The sequence below is a fragment of the Salmo trutta genome, chromosome 5, assembly GCF_901001165.1.
Source record: "Salmo trutta chromosome 5, fSalTru1.1, whole genome shotgun sequence".
Classification (NCBI taxonomy): Eukaryota; Metazoa; Chordata; class Actinopteri; order Salmoniformes; family Salmonidae; genus Salmo; species Salmo trutta.
In genome coordinates, this window is record NC_042961.1 from 54,435,317 (window position 1) to 54,446,285 (window position 10,969).

The 10,969-nt window shown below is 47.7% G+C and overlaps 1 protein-coding gene across 4 annotated transcripts in view; it reads left to right on the top strand.

Annotated features, from left to right (window-relative positions):
* The window catches only part of LOC115194536 (zinc finger protein 219), a 34,700-nt gene extending 27,804 nt beyond the window's left edge, over positions 1–6,896 (top strand). For all 4 annotated transcript variants that reach the window (XM_029754289.1, XM_029754290.1, XM_029754288.1 and 1 more), the window contains 2 exons: positions 270–1,149; positions 1,296–6,896. In XM_029754289.1, the coding sequence (XP_029610149.1) occupies positions 270–1,149; positions 1,296–1,677 (1,262 nt within the window). In that variant the 3' untranslated portion in view covers positions 1,678–6,896. The remainder of the gene's footprint in view (positions 1–269; positions 1,150–1,295) is intronic.
* Positions 6,897–10,969: the final 4,073 nt, after the last annotated feature.

Consider the following 10,969-nt stretch of genomic DNA (forward strand, 5'->3'; position numbering starts at 1 on the left):
CAGCCAAAAATAGTGCCCTACAGCAGAGATCCGGGCCTCAAGGTCCGCAGAATTGTTGTTTTTCTTTTCTCTGTGGAAAGAAACAGACTGTCCATAGTGAAGTTTGGGCAAATGCCAGATGGGCTGCTCCATCTTTAGTTCAGTGGTCTTCTCTAAATGTGGGTTTTTGAGCAGAATTATAATTATACAAAGGTTACTATCCATCTACTGACATTCCTCCATTGTACCATTGCCCTGATAACCACAACTTGTTTATGTATCTCTTTCAGGGGAGAGACCGTATAAATGTCCCCACTGTGACTACGCTGGCACCCAGTCAGGCTCTCTAAAGTACCACCTCCAGAGGCACCACAGAGAACAGAGGAACACCATGGGAGCCTCTTCATCCACTGCCTCCTCCCCAGGCCTCACCACCGCCTCCCTGGGCAGAGGGGGAGCTCCACAGGGGGAGGGGAGGGAGGGGATGACCAAGCAGCGCCGGCCCCAGAGCCTCAACCACAGCTCGGCCACCAGAGGCCCGGCGGAGACGCCTTCCTCCAGGCACAATCAGCACCAGCCCTGGATCCTGGGCCTCCCCGAGCAGAGAGACAGGGAACACGCGAAGGCCATGGCGGGACTGAGAGAGGCAGATCTGGAGAGCCAGTACCGGTATCTGTCCGGGGTGATGGGGGCTTTGTACCAGGGAGGGATGGAGGGAGGGTGGACAGGGGAGTCACCAACCTCCACCCCCACCCCACCAAAGGCGCCCAAAGTGTCCCGCCGCAAACCGCTCACCACCAGCCGTATGGTGCCAGCTAATGGGAGGGAGCGGAAGGGAGGGGGGTCAGCTCCTCGGGGTTCCCAGGAGGGAGGGTTGTTGTCCCAGCCCCTGGACCTCTCCCGCCGCCCCTCCCCTGGGCTCGGAGGTCTGGAGGAGGATGGAGTACCAGGAGGAGGTGGAGGAGCAGGGGATACCCTCAACCAGTGCCTGTTCTGTCCCTTCCGCACCTCCTCAGCCGAGCTCATGGCCATGCACCTCCAAGTCAACCACACCAGCAAGTCCAGGCGTAAGAGGAGGGCCCCCATCCCCAGCGCCCTGGGTGACCACAGGCCCCAGAGGCCTCCCCAACCCCGGGCCGACCCCAACCCCAACCCCCTGGCCCTGTGGAGGTAAGAGATGCTTTTAGTAGACACTCTTATCCAGAGCAACTTATAATCAGTGCATAGGAAAAAACACAGTCCGCAAGTAGACTCTTCTGCTTATGACGTGTATGACATGGGTAACACTTCCTAAAGTTGATCCTGTCCTATCCTAGGTATCTGAGCGAGGCCGAAGACCGGGCCCCCCTGGAGGAGTGGGCCTCATCCAGGATGGAGAGGGAGAGGGGGATGGAGAACGGCCTCACACCAGAGGAAGGGGACCTCGAGGGTAGCTACGACCACCACCACCCCCAGGCTTCTAACCGGGCCTCCACCACAATCAGGAACACACAGAGTGGCCTCGCCAGTAGTAGGAAGGATGAGGAAGAGGAGGAAGAAGAGGAAGGGGAGGAAGAAGAAGAGGAGGATTTGGAAGGGGAGAGCAGTAGTCCTGGGGATTCTCCTAGAGAGCATGGGATGAGGATGTCTCTCACCATGTCACCTACCCTCGGCTCTGACCGTCTAACCAGAGGGGAGGAAGGAGTGATGGGGGACTAAACAACAACAACAATGTCATCCTGCAGAGAGAAGGGAAAAAGCGGTTCAACTAGACAGGAAGGAAGTTGTTTGGGGGTCATAGGTTGGAGGTCAAGTTCATATCACCTCTTTTACATAGTTCAAGGTCATTGTCAAGGTCACGACCCCTGACCCTTGACTTTCAAGGCCACGGACTGAGAACCATGTCCATGGAGAGGGTCATGTAAACAACAGCTCACACACCTCCTTAGGAACCCCTTTTAAACATCCTCCATTTTTATCTCTCTTCTTTTAATATTTACATCCCGGGAGTTCAGTGCAGTCCTCTCAATTTTCTCAACCAACCACAACCCCCCTTGTACAAACACACAGTACAGTGTAGGACTTTTGAGGCCTTCTCTTCTATATTTCAACGTTTCCTGTTTTCCATTCCATCTCCTACCAAGAGGGCTAATTGTGATGATTTGATCGAGATTGTCCTCTTGCTGCTGTGATTCTTAATATTAGTATGTGAGCAAAAGTAAACTGTGACATTCTACTATTCCAGAGAACACAAAAAGGATTTTATCAGACCTTATACTTCATGTTTTGAGAATAATAATACTTATAAGTGTAACATTGTTGATTAGTTATACAACCCACTGCTGTGAATGGAGGAAATCTTTAGCAGAAAAAGTGTCAAAATAAGCCAAACTTCATCACAACTGCCGTTTAAATAAGATACGACTTCTTGACACTTTCAAGGTCATATTATGGTCTGTTCAAGAGCACCGATTTCTGGAACCGCGGTTCAACCGGAACCATTCAAGCCGTCAACTCAAGCTAAGCTATCCAGCTGTCTGCAACAACAACAAAAAACACAACAGGAGCAACTTTTTAACAGACAACTATTGACATGACAATGATCAAGGACAAGATGATCCTGGACCCTGTTGTCACTGCCTCTCATTGGTCGGATGGCTGTTCCGAGGTCACCATGGGAACAGAGGAGCAGTTTGTCATTTCCTGTTTTCCCCTCAGTTTAGTGCCTGTCTATGTATGCTATGTCGTCAAGGGAGATCTACAGTATAGACCAGTGTTTCTGGGCTCTTATAGAACAATGATATCTGAGTATACAGTATAAAGCTAAAGTATATATGTTTAAAAAATGGTTCTAGGGTATTGTGAATAGAAAGCTGTAGTGGTATACAAAGTGGTGTGGATCTGTCTCTCGTTACAAGAGACCGATAGCATCTCTCTGTGGCTTCTGTGAAAAGAAAAAGATAAAGCACTTAGTTGATGATGATGAAACAATAGATATACATATGAATCAACAGAGGTCAAGGTGAAAGGTCAAGAAGTGAAAATGTAGGTGAAAGGTCAGAGGTCAGTGTTTACAGCAGAAATGCCAGCGTGTTCAGAGTCTGACATGGGATAACGGTTATTTCTTACGTTGTCGTGGTGACCAACTGACCACTGAACAAACAGAAGACTGTTTTGGGGGACACGGGACCGACAGACAGACAGACGGACGGTGCATCCCGAACACAGTCAGCTGACACGTCTGGTCAGGTGACCAAGGCTCCACGACCGTGTCACACTTTCATTTCATTCTTTTTACCAGAAAAATAAAAAAAAACAAGGGGGAGGAAAAATGGAGGAGAGAAAAATAGTAAGTTCCCTCACAGAGCAGGGGACTGAAGCTGAGAAAGGAAACTGTTGTACTCTTGGGGTACGCCGTCTTTTAGATGACTAGATTCATTTCTTTTTAAGAGAAGAAGAAGAACAGTAGAAAAGAGTAAGCATTAAAAAAAACTAACAAATCAATAGATACATTCCGGTAGAATGTGTGTGTAGCTTTTGTAAAGACAAGAAGATAAGAAAAAAATAAGAAAAAAATCCCTTTGTTTATTTTAATTTCAAGAAGAGAAGCTTACAGAGAAGGTTATGAATATAGGTAATAATAATAAATATAAGGCTTGTTGTTGTGAGGAAAACACTAGTTGGAATGTCTGTCTATCAGGGTTAGGGTCAATTCCATTTCAATTCCAGTCAATTCAGAAAGTCAACCCAATTCCAATTCCAAATTTTCCCCATTGAAGAGAATTGGAATTTCAGTGTACTTCCTGAATTGACTGGAATTGAAATGGAATTGACCCCAACCCTGCTGTCTATAAAGAGCACTGTGCAAGGTTTATAATTTCCCAAAGTAGTCATTTTTATTTTGACTTTATCTATAGACCAAACCTATATCTTATGAAAATATGATGAGTCACATTCTGTTGGAGTAAAAAGCTGCCGTTTCCATCCCCTCGCCCCGATCAATCAATCAATCAATCAATCAATCAATCAATCAAAACTTTATTCTCATGTTATTATTAAGTGCTTGTATGAGATTCAAGTTTACATCACAAAATATAATTTGATATAAAAATATGAACCTATACCTAGTATCACATACCATAGCCATGGTATTGTCTTAGAGCATCATACCACACACAGTTCTGCACACAGTGAACATGCAAATATCTGGGAATACATTTTTTTTAAATCCCTACTTATGATTGTAAACATCACTAAACTATTTGATTGGATAAGTCCTGCCTTCTCGCCCTCTTTGCCCATTGGTTGACGGCGAGAGCCTGGGATTGGAACCGCAGCCTTACTTTTGGTTTATGTGCATTATGTGTTTTACTTCTATCCTCATTAGAGCGCCTTATATGAGTTTAGAAGTTCCCTAAGTGGTGTTTCCTTAAAGACAGGCTACATCCATAACAGCACCCTATTCCCTATATAGTCCGTTACTTTTGACCAGGACCATTGAGCCCCGGTCAAAACTAGTGCTATGCACCCTGGTCGAAAGTAGTGTACTATTTAGGGAATAGAGTGCCCATTTGGATGTAGACTGTAGTGTCAAAGCCACCGTGCCTTCTGTGTCAAGCACTTCCTGGATTTGGTATTTTGTAAGCTCACCAAAAGCACTTAGCCCACATCTCTCTCTCTCTCTTTCTCTCTCTCTCTCATCCTCTTTGTGACCTTCCAATTTTGTTCTGTCCACTCCCTCCCCCCTTTCAATCCCTTTATCCTTTCATGTCTGTGTTCATGTCTCTCTCTTTTCTTCCTCTCTTCCGTAACCTGTTACTCTCTCTCTCTCTTCTCTACCTCCCTTCCGTAACCTCTCTTTCATCTCTTTCACAACCTGTCACTCTCTCTTCTTCCTCTCTTCTGTAACCTGTCACTCTCTCTCTCTCTGTGGCACCATTAGAAGGTGATGATGTGTACTATCTGGTATTGAGGCCTTTTATTCTTAGATTCGTATTGTCAGTTTGTGTGATGTCCGTACGTTTGTTTGACATTTGATGCCTGATGAGATGGAGTAACATGATGAGATGGAGTCTTCTTATAATTATTATTATTATTGCTTTGGCATTATTATGGAGAAGAAAGAAAGAAAAAAAGAAAAACATGTGTTGTTTAATGTTGTACAGAACATTATAGCACTAGAGATGTTGTGTTTTTAAAAAGAGAGCGTAAACCCAAGTGCTAGTCCCGCCCACTCCTCCCTCCCATTGGCAGATAGGACAAGTGCCCTGCCAACGATAGGAGAAGTGACCTAAAGGTAACTGACTTGCCCTCAAACTGACAAACATGTTCGATCCAATGAATCTAATCTACATCGTACTCTTAAATTACCCACAGAATATGTCATATTTTTATTTAAATGCTTTAACCAGGCAAGTCAGTTAAGAACACATTCTTATTTACAATGACGGCCTACCCCAGCGATGCTGTGCCAATTGTGCGTCGCCCTATGGTACTCCCAATCACGGCCAGTTGTAATACAGCCTGGATTCAAACCAAGGTCTGTAGTGACACCTCTAGCACTGAGATGCAGTTTCTTAGACCACTGCGCCAATTTGGAGCACTATATATAATGTGATAATATGAATGTCCCAGACAGGCAACAGGCAATCTTAAATATTTCCTCAATTGCTTTTTGCACGGAAAAATCTCCCTGAAACATGCTTGAAATCTTTTAATTGGTGCCTAGCTACACTCACCGGACAGTTTATTAGGCACACCTATCTAGCACCCCCTTTTCCTCCAGAACAGCCTAAATTCTTGTGTCATTCTACAAGGTGTCGGAAACATTCCACAGGAGATTGGTCCATGCTGACACGATGGCATCACGCAGTTGCTGCAGATTGGACGGCGGTACAGCCTGTTCCTTCTCATCCCAAATATGCTCTATTGGGTTGAGGTCTGGGGACTGCGCAGGCCACTCAAGTACAACTCACTGTCATGTTCCAGGCAATGTTTTTCCACTCCTCAATTGTCCAGAGTTGGTGATCGTGTGATCACTGGAGCCGCTTCTTCTTGTTTTTAGCTGATAGGAGTGGAACCCGGGGTGGTCGTCTGCCGCAGTAGCCCATCTGTGACAAGGATCAACGAGTTGTGCGTTCCGAGATGCCGTTCTGCACACCTCTGTTGTAGTGCGCCGTTATTTGTCTGTTTTTGGCCCACCTGTTAGCTTGCATGATTCTTGCCATTCTCCTTCGACCTCTCATCAACGAGCTGTTTTCACCCACAGGACTGCCGCTGACTGGATGTTTTTTATCTGTAGCACCATTCTCAGTAAACCCTGGACACCGTCATGCCTGAGAAGCCCAGGACGGCAGCCGTTTCCTAGATACTGGATCTGGCACAGACGATCATACCACGTTCAAAGTTGCTTAGGTCACTCGTTTTGCCCATTCTAACGTTCAATCGAACAGTAACTACATGCCTTGGTGCCTGTCTGCCTGCTTTATATAGCAAGCCATAGCCACGTGACTCACTGTCTGTAGGAGCGATCCATTTTCGTGAATGTGGTGGTGTACCTAATAAACTGTCCGTCAACAATAGTGTATATTGTTGACCCTTAATTTCGTAGTTGGTTTGTTCGAAGAAAAAAACTATGGTGGTGTGTGAGGACATCCTATAGCGATGGGTTGTGTCCCAAATGGCACCATATTCCCTATTAAATGCCCTGCTTTTGACCATTGCCATAGGGCTCTGGTCCAAAGCAGTGCACTATAGGGTGCCATTTGGTCCAATACCACTGTCTGTTGGAGAGGTGGAGGGAAGTGCTGGGTTTGGGCTCTTGTGTAGATGACTGCCATTGCAGTGAGGGAAAAATGTACCTAACATAGTAGTAACTAATAATATGAGTTTGTGGACAGATTTAAAAAAAAAAAAAAAACATTAGAGATGAATAAACGCAAAGAAAAACAAGGTTTGACGACTTCTTTTTGTGAGTCCTGTGTCACTCTCTAATGCTCTCTTACAGTGTTTTTATTTCAAAGTCAGTACCCGAGAAGGATTAAAGGGGGACGGAGGTAAAGAAAAAGACAGGACACTCCATAGGAAAGAAAGAAACCTTGAGAGGAACCAGGGCCCGTATCCACAAAACCTCTCAGAGTCGGAGCGCTGATCTAGGATCAGTTCTTCCCTTTGGATCATAATGAATAATAGATATTATATGTATCACACGCAGGATATGAACCTGGGTTCAACACTAGTTTTGATATTCGTAGGCGGGGTTACCTCATCACATTACCATGACCGAATCAAGTGTGCTACATTAGCGTAGCCTCTTCTGTAGCTTGTCAACTATGTGTCTGGCTATCCCTGTTCTCTTCCCTCTGCACAGGCCATACAAACGCTTCACACCGCGTGGCCGCTGCCACTCTAACCTGGTGGTCGCAGCGCGCACGACCCACGTGGAGTTCCAGGTCTCCGGCAGCCTCTGGAACTGCCGGTCTGCGGCCAACAAGGCTGAGTTCATCTCAGCCTATGCTACCCTCCAGTCCCTAGACTTCCTGGTGCTGACGGAAACATGGATTACCACAGATAACACTGCTACTCCTACTGCTCTCTCCTCGTCTGCCTACGTGTTCTCGCATACCCCTAGAGCATCGAGCCAGCGGGGTGGTGGCACTGGAATCCTCATCTCTCCCAAGTGGACATTCTCTCTTTCTCCCCTGACCCATCTGTCTATCTCCTCATTTGAATTCCATGCTGTCACAGTTACCAGCCCTTTCAAGCTTAACATCCTTATCATTTATCGCCCTCCAGGTTCCCTTGGAGAGTTCATCAATGAGCTTGATGCCTTGATAAGTTCCTTCCCTGAGGATGGCTCACCTCTCACAGTTCTGGGTGACTTTAACCTCCCCACGTCTACCTTTGACTCATTCCTCTCTGCCTCCTTCTTTCCACTCCTCTGCTCCTTTGACCTCACCCTCTCACCTTCCCCCCCTACTCACAAGGCAGGCAATACGCTTGACCTCATCTTTACTAGATGCTGTTCTTCCACTAATCTCATTGCAACTCCCCTCCAAGTCTCCGACCACTACCTTGTATCCTTTTCCCTCTCGCTCTCATCCAACACTTCTCACTCTGCCCCTACTCGGATGGTATTGCGCCGTCCCAACCTTCGCTCTCTCTCTCCCGCTACTCTCTCCTCTTCCATCCTATCATCTCTTCCCTCTGCTCAAACCTTCTCCAACCTATCTCCTGATTCTGCCTCCTCAACCCTCCTCTCCTCCCTTTCTGCATCCTTCGATTTTCTCTGTCCCCTATCCTCCAGGCCGGCTCGGTCCTCCACTCCTGCGCCGTGGCTCGACGACTCACTGCGAGCTCACAGAACAGGGCTCCGGGCAGCCGAGCGGAAATGGAGGAAAACTCGCCTCCCTGCGGACCTGGCATCCTTTCACGCCCTCCTCTCTACATTTTCCTCTTCTGTCTCTGCTGCTAAAGCCACTTTCTACCACTCTAAATTCCAAGCATCTGCCTCTATCCCTAGGAAGCTCTTTGCTACCTTCTCCTCCCTCCTGAATCCTCCTCCCCCTCCCCCTCTCCTCTCTCTCTGCGGATGACTTCGTCAACCATTTTGAAAAGAAGGCTGATGACATCCGATCCTCGTTTGCTAAGCCAAACGACACCGCTGGTCCTGCTCACACTGCCCTACCCTGTGCTTTGACCTCTTTCTCCCCTCTCTCTCCAGATGAAATCTCGCGTCTCGTGACGGCCGGCCGCCCAACAACCTGCCCACTTGACCCTATCCCTTCCTCTCTTCTCCAGACCATTTCCGGAGACCTTCACCCCTACCTCACCTCGCTCATCAACTCATCCTTGACCGCTGGCTACGTCCCTTCCGTCTTCAAGAGAGCGAGAGTTGCACCCCTTCTGAAAAAAACCTACACTCGATCCCTCCGATATCAACAACTACAGACCAGTATCCCTTCTTTCTTTTCTCTCCAAAACTCTTGAACGTGCCGTCCTTGGCCAGCTCTCCTGCTATCTCTCTCAGAATGACCTTCTTGATCCTAATCAGTCAGGTTTCAAGACTGGGCATTCAACTGAGACTGCTCTTCTCTGTGTCACGGAGGCTCTCCGCACTGCTAAAGCTAACTCTCTCTCCTCTGCTCTCATCCTTCTAGACCTATCTGCTGCCTTTGATACCGTGAACCATCAGATCCTCCTCTCCACCCTCTCCGAGCTGGGCATCTCCCGCGCGGCCCACGCTTGGATTGCGTCCTACCTGACAGGTCGCTCCTACCAGGTGGCGTGGCGAGAATCTGTCTCCGCACCACGTGCTCTCACCACTGGTGTCCCCCAGGGCTCTGTTCTAGGCCCTCTCCTATTCTCACTATACACCAAGTCACTTGGCTCGGTCATATCCTCACATGGTCTCTCCTATCATTGCTACGCAGACGACACACAATTAATCTTCTCCTTTCCCCCTTCTGATAACCAGGTGGCGAATCGCATCTCTGCATGTCTGGCAGACATATCAGTGTGGATGACGGCTCACCACCTCAAGCTGAACCTCGGCAAGACGGAGCTGCTCCTCCTCCCAGGGAAGGACTGCCCGTTCCATGATCTCGCCATCACGGTTGACAACTCCCTTGTGTCCTCCTCCCAGAGTGCTAAGAACCTTGGCGTGACCCTGGACAACACCCTGTCGTTCTCCACTAACATCAAGGCGGTGACCCGATCCTGTAGGTTCATGCTCTACAACATTCGCAGAGTACGACCCTGCCTCACACAGGAAGCGGCGCAGGTCCTAGTCCAGGCACTTGTCATCTCCCGTCTGGATTACTGCAACTCGCTGTTGGCTGGGCTCCCTGCCTGTGCCATTAAACCCCTACAACTCATCCAGAACGCCGCAGCCCGTCTGGTGTTCAACCTTCCCAAGTTCTCTCACGTCACCCGCTCCTCCGCTCTCTCCACTGGCTTCCAGTTGAAGCTCGCATCCGCTACAAGTCCATGCTGCTTGCCTACGGAGCTGTGAGGGGAACGGCACCTCCGTACCTTCAGGCTCTGATCAGGCCCTACACCCAAACAAGGGCACTGCGTTCATCCACCTCTGGCCTGCTCGCCTCCCTACCTCTGAGGAAGCACAGCTCCCGCTCAGCCCAGTCAAAACTGTTCGCTGCTCTGGCACCCCAATGGTGGAACAAGCTCCCTCACGACGCCAGGACAGCGGAGTCAATCACCACCTTCCGGAGACACCTGAAACCCCACCTCTTTAAGGAATACCTGGGATAGGATAAAGTAATCCTTCTACCCCCCCCCCCCCCCCCGAAAGATTTAGATGCACTATTGTAAAGTGGTTGTTCCACTGGATATCTTAAGGTGAATGCACCAATTTGTAAGTCGCTCTGGATAAGAGCGTCTGCTAAATGACTTAAATGTAAATGTAAATGTAAGAACAGATCCTAGATCAGCACTCCTACTCTCAGATGCTTTCAATTATAATTATATGTAGGGTTACAACATAAGATTAAAGCTGCAAGCAGCATTGCCGGGGTTCAGCTGTGTGCCCAATGTGCCACCATTAGGACAAGTTTGACACATTGCCCTGGTAAGAGTTACTTCTGTACTACTTAACATGCTTGCCAAATATCAGAAGTCAAATCAAACTGATCATGCAATATTATTTGCTTTTTATGTATTTTGGACCATTTTCAATGATGTTGACTACTTTAAACATCTTCTCCAGAACCGCTGGACTGATTGCAACCAAATTTGCTATATAGCATCTATGAACTTGGTATATAGCATCACCATTTTCCAAAACTCTAGCTGAAAAAGTATGGCCGCTATGAGCCAATGAGGTTGAATAAATGGTTTTACCTGTCCAACAGCACCACAATGTGGACAAACTCAACCATTTTTTACAGGTTAGCTAGACTATCCTTGAACATGTGTGCCAAAGTTCATCACTTTGAGTCAAACAGATCAAGAGATATAAGAATGTGCCCGTTATAGCGCCACCATGTGGTCAATA